The 12,258-nt window shown below is 41.2% G+C and overlaps 1 protein-coding gene across 7 annotated transcripts in view; it reads right to left on the bottom strand.

Annotated features, from left to right (window-relative positions):
* fmnl3 (formin-like 3) overlaps window positions 1–12,258 on the bottom strand; it is a 29,657-nt gene that overhangs the window by 11,656 nt on the left and 5,743 nt on the right. For 6 of the 7 annotated variants that reach the window (XR_003299259.1, XR_003299260.1, XM_026367454.1 and 3 more), the window contains exons 2-8: window positions 5,066–5,149; window positions 4,877–4,957; window positions 4,637–4,713; window positions 2,222–2,305; window positions 1,671–1,817; window positions 620–728; window positions 370–446 (exon numbers count right to left, since the gene is read on the bottom strand). Coding sequence is in view for 4 of the 7 variants with exons in the window: in XM_026367454.1 (XP_026223239.1) it covers window positions 370–446; window positions 620–728; window positions 1,671–1,817; window positions 2,222–2,305; window positions 4,637–4,713; window positions 4,877–4,957; window positions 5,066–5,149 (659 nt within the window). In the remaining 3 variants the exon portion in view is untranslated. The remainder of the gene's footprint in view (window positions 1–369; window positions 447–619; window positions 729–1,670; window positions 1,818–2,221; window positions 2,306–4,636; window positions 4,714–4,876; window positions 4,958–5,065; window positions 5,150–12,258) is intronic. The other variant, XR_003299262.1, reaches the window with a different exon arrangement.

Raw genomic sequence — 12,258 nt, 5'->3', positions numbered from 1 at the left:
GCTGTTTATACTGCAGGAATATATGTTTATACGTGCTATTTTTAAAAGCAGAGCAAATACACACATGACTAGAAATATAAAATCCATACTCTGAAATCATAAGTCTGAAGTAATGTCAAGACTTTATAGCTTTTTAAGTGTTAACCCTCCTAATCCCTCTTATAGAGTGATCAACTCCAGTGGTTGACCACTAATCTCTCTTTAGTAAACATTCCTTTAACACCCTGTATATACGCCTCTGATCCTAAACTTCAGAGAGAAGCTGAGCTCCATGGAGAATGGGGAGCATATCGTATGAACTGGCTGCAGGGTTTCCCCTATTGTTTGACCCAGCCCTGCGCCTATAGAGATCGGGGCCTCAGCTCTTACCGTGAATTCTTATTGTTCAAGCTGAGAGCAATTTCATTGACTGCGTGCGCGTGAGACATGACCATATTGAAGCCATACTGTAGAAAGAAAGCAGAGAGACAGTGAGAGAGGGAACAGGATGTGGTCAGAAAACCTGGGTATATATTCAGCACAGGAAACACATAATCCTCACTTTTATTACAGCTGTCTGTGTCAGACTGTGTGTCAGCCTCTATATGTTGCATTTAAGTGTAGTGTTGACGTTTGATACCTGGTAGTTCATAATAGCTCTCAAACACATGATGCACACGTGAACATCATCTTTTTGGCTCACGAGGCGGGAGTTCTTGATGGTTTTGCTGTTTGAGACTGAGCCATAGCTGCAACAGACGCCAAAGTTAATATTATCCGGTAGAGATTCAGTAATCAAACACAGTTACTTACATTTGTTATGAAATCATAGCTTGTTTCATTTATTTCTGAGGCTTTTTTTTTATTTGCTTTTCATATGATTCTTGTTTTCACTGTGTCACATAGAGAGAAATGGGGAGAAAATTACAGAGAATAAAAGACTGACAGAATAAACTTAGATGGCTTTTGAGGTTACAGATGCATTATGGGAGCTTGGTTTCCCTGCTGCTGTGAAGAGGGAGCTGTGCACCCAGGCTATTATGTAATGTAATATGTGGCTGCATAGTGTAGTGGTAAGATTGCTGCCCTCTATTCAGGAGCCTGGGGTTCGAATCCCAGCTGTGTGTTTGTATACCTTGTAAGTCACTTTAGATAAAAACATTTGCCAAAATGCAGAATCATCATGTGTTACTATTCTTGTGCAGTTCATAAATGCGTTTAACTGAATGATATACAGCTTTTCTAAGGTAATACTACATGATACTTGTTTTCTACTGTACACCTTAATCCTTTTTAAGTCCTTCCTGTCAGGCTTTACATCTAATGCCTCTCCGGCTTGTGTCTGTGTGTGGCTCAGTCCAACATATGCTGCTGCTCACAGCTGGTTGACATCTGGGGACAGTGCAGATGCACATCTGGACAGATGAGGGAGGACCATTAACAAGACACATAGGGCCAAAGGTCAAAGACTTCCAGTTTCTTGTCTGATACAGCTCGTCATGTGAGTTCGAGGTCAAGAGAGAGAAGTCAGCAGAATTCTAGTTTATCAACCGTTCAAGCAGTTTCCTGAAACAAAACAGCACCAGGACTACTGGCTTGCATGCTAATACATTTTTTATAGCATTCAAGGTTAGCAGAGCGAGGCACTAACAGGGGTAGCAGGGAAGCTAGCGTAGCAATACAGTACATACCGGAGGACAGACTGACGGGCAGAGCGCACCAATGTGTTGCAGAAGGGTTGGGTACTCATGTGGTGCAGATCCTCTATGGACCTGCTCCAAGATTTTGCCTTGTCCAAGAAGCCGTCCTCCCCATTCTCCAGCCCTTCAAAATCCAACCTGGGCCACATACAGACAGACAGACAAGCCAACACAGAGGCACAGGGGTGTAGATGAGAGGCACGGGGGAGGTTAGGTTAGCGAGGCAGCTTGGTAGAGAGCCAGGGGTTATCACAAGAAACTGTCATCAGGCTGCACGATAAAGCTCAGCACAAAGTTTGACCCGTTCAGGCAAGGTGTAGGTCAAGACTACACCACATAACATTCAGTTTGCCAAGTATGTAACAAGGCATACAAACAAAGCATGTCCAAAGCACAAGCAGTGTTTTACGTTGTCCGCTGTACACAACGTGTTAACGCAGCGTTTTGGATTCGCTGCCCAACCCAGTTCCTTGGGAAAGGTTTTTGGCCACAGTCATGACATGTGTTTGTGTGTGTGTGTGTGCTTGTACCAAAGTACTCACATGACTGCACACTGGGCAAAGGAGAGGTACTCCACCAGGACATCAAGACCTCTGTTCTCATCATTGAGGAACTCCCTGACCCACCTGTGATGCATAGGAAGGGAGAGGAGTGAGCAGGACACAAAATCAGTAACACACCCTCATCCTTTGGGACTGGACTTCACCCATTAATGGACAAATGAGATAGCTAAAGAGAGAGAGAGGAAATTAAGATTGATGTGATTCCTACACTCCACCGGAGCCCACTTGCTTGCCTGTTCTTTGAAGCTGCAAAGACTTGTAAATGAATACATGTTAAAAAAGCAACTTTTTAATGTCTGATTTCTCATTTGGGGAAAAAAAACACCAAACATTTGATGGTTCCAGAAGTGGATTGGGATTTAGATTTGGTGGCAAAAAAAAAAAACAAAAAAAAAAGTTCAGTCACAATTTAACTTAATGCAGGGATTGTATTTGACAGAGGCTTTGGCATTCAATTAGGTAGTGTAAGGATGAAACCTTTAAAAAGCAGCCAGGAGTGAAATCCCCCTGGAGCCTAGATGAGGCCTTGACACTGGTGGTGGAGGAGGTGATGAGGCATAAAAGACAATGAGAGCAGGAAGAAACAACATCGAGGTAGTTTTAATATTCTACAGCTAGGATGATGATTGGATGATAGGACCTGGGGGAATTACTGGATAATAATAGACAGGAGGAGTCTTAAAGTGATGACGAGGTGAGCTTTCTTCAAGAAATCTTGTTATTGTTATTGTGTTGGCCTTGTGCAGTGGCGTATGAAATATATTTAATATGAAAGTACTTTCACTAATCTGGCTGAACTTTCAGTTTATTTGCAACCTGTGTTTCATCTTATTTGACTTAATCATTCCAGCTATGTTCCTGTGTTATTTGTTCAGCAGTGGTGAATATAGTGTTTATATAACTGTCAGAAAACTGTCCAAAACTAAAAATAAAACACCACATTTGTCCATAAAGGCACTTCTGAAGGGGGGTCTCCCCTCCCTTGACTGAAAAATCTTGGCAAGAGTGCCATGGAAAGAAAACTAGTGCAAGATCTTAGATTTCCTCCCCATTTGACTCTCAACTCATTTACTGGAGAGAGAAACAAATCCAAACAAAGGAATTCCCATTGCGACGAGAGAAAGAATGTGGAGGCCATATGGCTGAAGGAGCTGGGCTCAGGTCGAATCTCTGACAGTCAACTGTATTTAAGGTGCCTCCCCCACAGACCCCTTCACCTCCTGCCCATTTCTTCAGGGAACTCCAGGGGGGGATTGGGGTAAAAGGTTCTTAAAATAGTCCTAAACCGCTGTTTACAATGAGAGACTGTTAGTCAGCCAATGGCAGGAAAACAATCGAGAGCCTCAACGTAGCGGAGGGAAGAAGGGAGGGGGGGGGGAGTAGAGGTGAGCAGAGGACCACAGAAAAGTGAACAAAGCAGTAAGATTGAGTGCAGGAGGGAAGGGGAGGGAGGGGTGGAGGAGGTGGGTTTGATCATCAGTTTCCTGTCTATACCCCCTCCCTTGCCTCGGACCCCTCGCTCCTTCCTCTCCTTTTCCTCCCTCTACTCTTCTCCAGCCAGTTGCTATTTCAGATTTTCTTGGCAATCTCAGAAATAACACATCAGAAAAGACGCAGGATTCAGACACACACAATAAACCAGCATCTGTTATCCCTAATTCCACCCACAAACGTCTTCTGGAAATAGCTCTGTAATTTTTTTTTTCTTTCTGAGAAAAGCGCTGAAACAAACCTTTATTGATGAAGCCTAATATGAGTTATTCTTGGAGCTCAGTAAAATGCTGTGGAAAGTCAAAACCCTTTAAAGTCTGCGCTTTGGTTTGAGAATTCAATGGCGAGTCACATTTTTGTGGAACTATCGGTGTCACATCACATTCTGAAGTCAAGGATCATTTCTGCAAGATTGAAGATAAAGTCGATAAAGGCGTGACACAACATCGACATGCACAGTTGGTGTACAGTGGACTGTACAGTGTTGAATGCTGTGACAACTATGAGAACGAAATACACAAAGGGTGTTTGTTTTGGTATGCGAGAAATGTGTAAACATAAATGTATCCTTGTGTGTTTTTGTGCTTTTCACTGGGTCAGCCAGTCTTCCTGTCCCTCTGGCATACACAACAAAGCTTCCTGCTCCACACTATGGGGGAGTGGACAGAGCAGCACAATGGCTACCATCTGGGCATTATGTGGACAGGCTCTATGAAGTGGAGCTGCAGAGCTTGGCAAGTTAGAACAATGGGGGAGAACTGGGCACCAGGAAAAAAAAAACTCTGGGTCTCTGCAGCAGCAGCAAGACCACATAAAGGAAAGCAGCAATGCAGCTTCCTTAAGAATCACAGACACTTACATTTATGAAATTCACCAGAAAGGAGGGCGATAAGAATTGATTACCCAATGTGGTTCGTCCTCAGCGATATCTCAAGCTCCCTTAAGACCTTTGTTGATTCCTGCACCCGCCTGCGAAACTTCTGTAACACAATGAAAGCAGGATGGAGATTTGTTATGTATTACTTGATAAGCAGCACATTGTGCTCATAGTATGTCACGTAGTGCAGTGGTATTACAGACTTTGATGTGCAAAATCCTCTATTAGTGGACGCTGTATTGGAAAAGTCATTTGTAGTGTCTCACCTTTCGTGTGACTCCAGGGTCTAAGTATCCTCGTAGCTTCTGGATGTAGGTGTGAGGCGGATTCTTCACCTGAAACCGCTCCTGAAGATGCAGAATAGTAAAAATTGTCGTGTGTGAGTTAAGACACCAGGACTGTAGACATTCTCAGTGCAGGTTTGGTTATTCATGAATCAGAATTTATCAGTGCACCTGGTCACAGATCAGGTCCCACTTCTTCTCATTGTCATACTGTCTGAGGAGCCGGGCTTTGTCTGGAGGCAGGTTCATAGAATTCTGAAAATATAAAACATAAGCATTAGTTTCATTCATCACTACATATTTCCCTCTCTCATTTATTTCGACTATTTATAGCAGCTGTGACTTGGTGTGTGTCACTGGAGCTTTATATGTCTCTGGCGCCAACGGCCAAGCACAGGATGAAGTTTTGGTGACATACGCCATGACCTCACTTCCTGTGTTGACTTTCAGCATCCTGCCACAGGAGATGATCAGAATCTCCTCTGTGCTCTCATATGACTGAAGCGACACTTTGCGTTTAACCACAGCGAGCTGCTATCGGAGTAGACACCTATTACAAGTCACGTCCTCTCATTTGGTCATAAAACACTTGAACACTGCACAAGATGCACCAGTTTACTGTGGCTCAAATCAAACCCTAAATGCTCAAATTTATGTTTGGAGACAAAACTCCTTAAGGATTTTATGTCCTTGTGACAACTGTAAAATAATAAGACATGATATATGACACAATCTCTTGACTAATTACTTCCTTGACCAAGCCAAGAGCTTGTAAAGTGGTTGACATGAAAATCTTAAAAATGAGGAAGCGCGACAATATGAGGGAGCTCGCCAGTCCGTGAAACTGATCGCCTCAGCGTTTCTCTTTGAACAGACATGAGGGATTGTTTGCACTGTGAGCCCTCATTTGCACCCGTATCAACAGTACCCCATAAGCCAGCCACAAACGGCCTGTCAGCTTGACTTTTAACCTGTAGCTGTAATTCAGCCTGAAAGCAAAACCCTACCCTGTTAACCCATCCCAAGCCAGACATTATGTTCACACTGGGATTGGAAACCGGTGAGTGCTTGACAGATGGAAAATAACATATACTTGTTCCTATGACACCCGTTCAGTAACTAGTGGCAGTGCAATACAACATGTGAGTATTTTAAAATTAGCTTTCCACATAAGGAAAACATTGCTCATGCAATCACTTATAAATCATTTTGTCTAAAAAGGACTGAAGACAGAGGTAAAGGTGTGGTGCTTCTGTTTTTTTCACACATGGAGCAGGCTAAATACTTCGAAAATTAAATGCAGCACACCTTAAACTGTTAGCTGTTGAAAAGAAAAACCCATAAAATGTACGCTTTAACAAAGCTTTAACAGGTTGTAACTGTGGTGGAAAACAGTGCCAAGATGTTACATATGGGGTCTTTGACCTAACCTGCTTCATACATTCTACACAGAAGTAACACAGCTCCCAGATGTCCAGAATTACAGAAGGAATGTGTTCTGTTTATAGTATAGTAGTTATCTGTAGTTGTAGTTGTCTGACCCCCCCAAGCTGCTCTCTCCTTTCTCTCCTAGGAGACAGTTTTACCTATAATGCTGGACACTACTCACATGTATTACATAAAACAATGCTTGAAACACAGATGGACATTTGCTAATTAGAGGCTGATCCACATGAACAGATCACATATTCAAAAAATGTTCACTTAATGATTATGGTAAACTATTTTGAATAAATAAATGAATCTTTATTGGAATTAATTTATTTATGGAGTGAGTTAAATTAATTTCTAATGTTTTGTCCCAGTGACAGTGACGTCCATACAAAATACAAAGTAGAATTCATAACGCAGTCTCTGCACTGAAGTGTATGAGATTGTACAGGTGTACCCAGTAGAGTGAATTGATGTTCCATAGATTACTGTCCTGGTTGTGATACAAAACACCCAAGTGGTAAAAAAAAAAAACACTAAGCTCCCATATCTGCTCCAAATCTGGTCATGCCCAAAGCCTGCTTCCCTTTGTTTTCTTGGTCAGTCATGCATACTAGAGTATAACTCTGGGGCAAACAGATGAAGAGCAAGATCCCTTTCTGCAGTAATTTAATTCTGAATTACTGGAAAACAAGTAAACCAGACACACACACAGATGTATATCTATTTAGACAAAGGATCAAATTAAATCCCTTGCATGGACACTGTTCGAAAGTGATTTAACTTGTAAAAATAAGTGAGTAAAGAAAAATCATAAGCAGTGAAAACACACTGAATATGTGTCTAATCAGTTTAATCATGTCCTGCTCTTTCTCAGGTACGATAAACAAATACAGATGAGACTGTGTGCACGTGTGTGTGTATGAGTGTGTGGCACTACGACTGAAAATGTGTATTAAAAAGCGTCGCTCGAATTAACATGGGAGTATCGAGACGTTCTCCTGCGACAAGGCAAGAAGCAGAGTGGATGTTTCCTTTCTGGATTTGGGTAATTTGAGCCAAGTAACCCAGTTGAGCTAATTTCATTTCACTTTCTCCCACAGCGATACTATCTTACACTTCCTCTGTTTGTAAGAAGCTACAAGAAGGGGTTATGTGGGGGCAACAGTGCTGAGGCACTTTTAGGGATAAAATACTACAGAAATGGCAAAAATGTTTGGTGCTTGTTTTGTTGCTATGTTGCCCACAGACTCTCTCCTCCACCAAGGCCTTTCTTGTTTGACCTGAAACTCACTTGACAAAGGGCTCAATGTGAAGCTTTGTTTTGATTTGGTGCTGTGCCATTCCCATCCTTTGACATTTGAGCTATTTCTTTTCCTCATAGAAAATCACCAACAATGGCTGGTGGGCTGGGTCATGTACAGCAAAATCCATCTAAAACACAAAACCAGTTCAATGTGCAACCAGGAAAACTGGAAAACTGTTTACCGCTATTGCTCTGATTGTCAGGCTGCCACTGTGAGCCAGGACAACAGAGTACAGATCTAACAAAAGAAATACAATGATATATCATTGTTTTTATTAAAGGAAAACAGGATATTTTCCCTAATTTCCTGATTGTTTATATGAATTACTGAAAGTAAAAATAGCCATTGGTGCCAATGGTAGTATAAAAGACAAGTAAAACAACATGAACAATGATGTATTATGCACAAACAGAATAAAACAAGGGACAAGTTAAGCAGGAGAAGGACAAAGCACAGGCTAAACTGTAAAAACAGAGAGACATCTGAGCCACTGACAAAGGAAGGAGGTTGTAAAGACTCAACAGTTAAAGTAGTTGACGGGGTCAGGTTGCTGGTTAAGGAGGCATGAATGTCCAGGAGAGTCATCAGGGACTCAGCAGGTCACGCACAGACCCCCACATTGGGAGGTTGCTCAGAAACCATGGTCACTTCGAACATCAGAGTCAACAGGGGAAACGCCAGCTGCCCTCCGCCGGACAGCTTCCTAATCTGATCTGATTTACAATTAGCCCTTAGTTGAGTTTATGACCTGCAACTCCGGGCCACAGGCTCCCAGAGAGACCAGTGGAAAAGAGTGACAGAATGTTTCCTCCCTGATCTTTTTCCCAGCTTCACACTTTCAGCCATGATAAGATACAAGAAGACCATAGTCCAAACTAAATTAAGCTGTCTACAGAATTCCCACAATTTACTGTTATTGTTAAAGACGACATTTCTAGTGTTGCTTTATCAAAATGTATCAACCTGTGTTTATCAAACTCCAGTAGGAAGCCTGATATAAGGGAAAGATGGGATTGTGCTTTGCCCTATCTCAGGTAAAATAAACTAAAGACTGAAACACAAAAGAAGTAAATAAATCGTGATTCTGTCTGTTGAGCTTTATCAGTGAGCTGAAAACAGGAGTCTGCATTTTTTTATATGGGAAGTTTACACAGACCAGACTTTAGAGGGAAAGGAGTGGGTGGCTAAAGAGCTCAATGTGCTGAACAGAGCCTGCAGCAGTTTAGACATGGAGGCGCAGACCGCTCTTTTTACCCCTCATCAGGGTGGGGTCCAGGAAGACAGGACCTATGGCACAACTCAGCTGGAAGCTTTCCCACCTACATAATCAAGGATCGCAGCCGCACACAGCAGTGCACTGACCCCCAAAACACACAAAGCAAAGGCGGGGCTATTAAATTGTTTGGGGCCAGAATATTTCTTACACAATAGCAAAGCACGGTGCTTCAAAGACTGTGTATTAGGGAACTGTCATATTAAAGGGATGGCTTGACATTTTGGGAAATATGCTTACTAGTTTACTTACATTTTAAAAGTACTGGTAAGTGGATTTTGTTACATCTGCAGATCCAGGCTAACTGTTTCCCCCTGTTTCCAGTCTTTATAGTTGATCCTTGTAGCCATATGTTTAATTTGCAGAAAAGGAAATAGTTGTCACCATTAAAAATTAAATAGCAAACAAATCTGTGACAATAACTGATTTGTAGACAGGAAGATCATTTTAAAATGTATCAGCACATTAATATTAGTTTTTGGTTTAGACTATACAGCAGCTGTAGCCTGAAAAAACAAAAAAGAAAACAGCTGCTAACCTACTGGAAATAAAATCATGCATCAGCTTTTTCAGATCCTGTTTGGAAACCAATCTTGCCATACTTTCAAATTATAAAAGGTTGATGCCGCAACTTTTTTACTAATTACTGTTGCTGATAAAAAACTAAATCTGAGTCCTGGAAAACACACTTAGATATTTTGGCTGCCAAACTGGAAAACCAAATGTGTGCACTGTAAATCTTAAAAATCTTGTCAAGCTCTTTTTTTTTTTTTACAATGCAACAATTATAGTTTCAAAGAACAGTATATTTCTGAAAACCAAACACATCTATGAGCTGGAAAGAAAGCAAAATACTGAACCAGCCCGTCAAGGGGAAGATAAGACCTGTAGCCCTGTAATGAAGGGTGCTGTGTGGAGATGGCAGAAAATGCCAGACCAGTGATCTCTGTCAGGAAGTGGAGCCAACAATAGGGCAAAGAAAACCCAATAAATATAATCCCCGGCATGACTGTGTTTTCTTTAAGCATATTAACTGAGAATATTAGAAAAGGAAAGTTGTGCACAAGTCCCTTCTATTCCAGAGGTGGCAAGTGTAATATAAATAATAAATAATAAAATAAAAAAAAGACAGGAAGAGAAATAAATCACTGACCACATCCTCACAAACACTCTGAAGAATGGGAAAGTTAAATACCTAACAACCTTCTGACCTCTGCCTGACATACTGTACATTACGTCCACTTACATCAGATTACGAGTACATTAATAATGATAATGAAATACTTGGACATCATCAAGCCAGATGACCTGGCAGAATGACATCAGTTGTGGTAAATGTAAGTGTGAATAAGTCTGTGACGGCATCTGAACACATCACTAGCATTTCATTAATTAATATAGATGTCACTGCAGTTTTGGATTCCACCCTTTCCTTGATATTGAAAGACAATGAGTGGAGACAGGATGAGGGACTCAGCTGTTGTCATCACAAGGCTGCAGGGACTTCCTCAAGTCTTCACAAAATCAACAGCGACTCTGAGTAATGTTAGGTTTGCTGCAGAGCTGTGGCGTCTAATACAAGTGTGCGTGTGTGTTTGCACTTCTACTCCAACATTGTGTTTATGTATGTATGAATTATAAGTGTTTTTTAACGCTAACACACACACACTCACACACACACACACACATGCACGCTGCCCAGTAACAGAGCACAGTGTGAGAAAACTGTCCTCCTTTCTCTGAGCTGACATTCAATCGCGCCATCTCACTTTCTTGTTAGGTAACCCAAAGCAGGCGATCACAACAAAGCATGAGTGCTGCACAAAGATGCTAGAAGAACAGGAGGCCAACAAAGCTGTTCTAGCAACACTCTGAAAGACAGATTGGAGCTCAGAGGGACAGAGACCAGAGCGGAGACGTTTTTGTAACACCTGAAGTAAAGTTTTCATGGGGCCCCTTGTGCATAAACAGGCTCAGTTATTAGCTTGTTTATTATAGCATTAAACATAACAGGTATGTTAAAGGTTACATCTGAAAACCTATAAACACTAACAAACTCAATGTAAACAAAATCAACATACAGAGTTTTCAAAAACTGAAGCTGCAAACATCTCTATATTCTACACACATTCAACATCTTCATCTGTTATGGGTAAGTTAAAGATGCACATAGAAATGTTTTTATCAATGGTAAATCTGGCAATATCTGTTCCCAAATAAACAATAATAAAATTGATAATTTAGCCAGTCATAGCCATATTACATGTACCCTGATAGAGGAAAGGAAAACTCAAATAAAGAGCAGACAAAAGGTCAACACTCAGCTGAAATTTTCCCCAGTGTTAAATCCCCATTAAATTAGGGGTTAGGGCCAACACTGTTTACAAGTGGGGCCTCACATTTTCAGCCTCTTGCCTTCGTTCACTCCTAAGCCTCCTCTCTTCTCCCATGAACTCGTGTCCTCTAGTCTGTGACCTCTGAGTCACTCTGGTAAAGGAAATAACTTTACCTCTTTACTAAACACAACTAAATGCACATTCCACAGACAGCAACAGGAAGTTGGTGAAATGCCATTTTCAGTTGGCAAATTGAGAACAACCTCCCAGAACTGAGATGAAGATGAATAAGTCCTGTGCTCAAAGTTAATTAACGCATCTGAAAAAGTATAGTTGTTTGAGCTGCAGACGATGTAGGATGTTTCAAATAACGTAGAACCCCTCTAGCAATCCCATCTGACAACAATACTGTCCAAATTATGTTTTTAAACTTTCTGTATCTAGGAAATGTGAGCACAAACAAAGATATGAGGTTTGGACTGGGCTATAAATAAATACTACAGCTGAACATGAATTGGTGCTATTCATTAATTCCTGTGTAGTTGTTGCGAACATCCTGTTTGCCACAGAAAAAAAGACGATATAGACAGGGAATGTCAGAAATGCACGTACATGAATGCTGCTGTTGACACACTGCCCAGTCAAAAACATGAAGGCCAGTGAGAAAAGACACACCTGAGCCTGATCTGTGTAGAAATACAAGTTTTAAATCTAATTAACTTTCTAAGGATTTATCTTTTCAGAAGTGATTTATATCAAAGAGAGATAATAAAAGGAAGAGGAACAAAAACCAAAAGCAATATAATGACTAGAAATGTAGAATTCAAAGAAATCACATGACCAGTCATTCAACTTCAAAAGTTCCCCTTTGTTTCTTAATATGACATCACTTTAAAAGGACAGAAGTGCAAGTGTTGAGAAACCGGCAGCTGATGAGTAGCTAAAGAAAGGCCTCTGTGGAAACCCTGGGAAATACAGTACATCTCATCAGTAGTGCATAGGAGAACTAGCACCAAG

Source organism: Anabas testudineus, chromosome 7, assembly GCF_900324465.2.
Source record: "Anabas testudineus chromosome 7, fAnaTes1.2, whole genome shotgun sequence".
Classification (NCBI taxonomy): Eukaryota; Metazoa; Chordata; class Actinopteri; order Anabantiformes; family Anabantidae; genus Anabas; species Anabas testudineus.
Note: the sequence above shows the minus strand (reverse complement) of the source record. Positions and strands in the feature narration are given on the sequence as shown.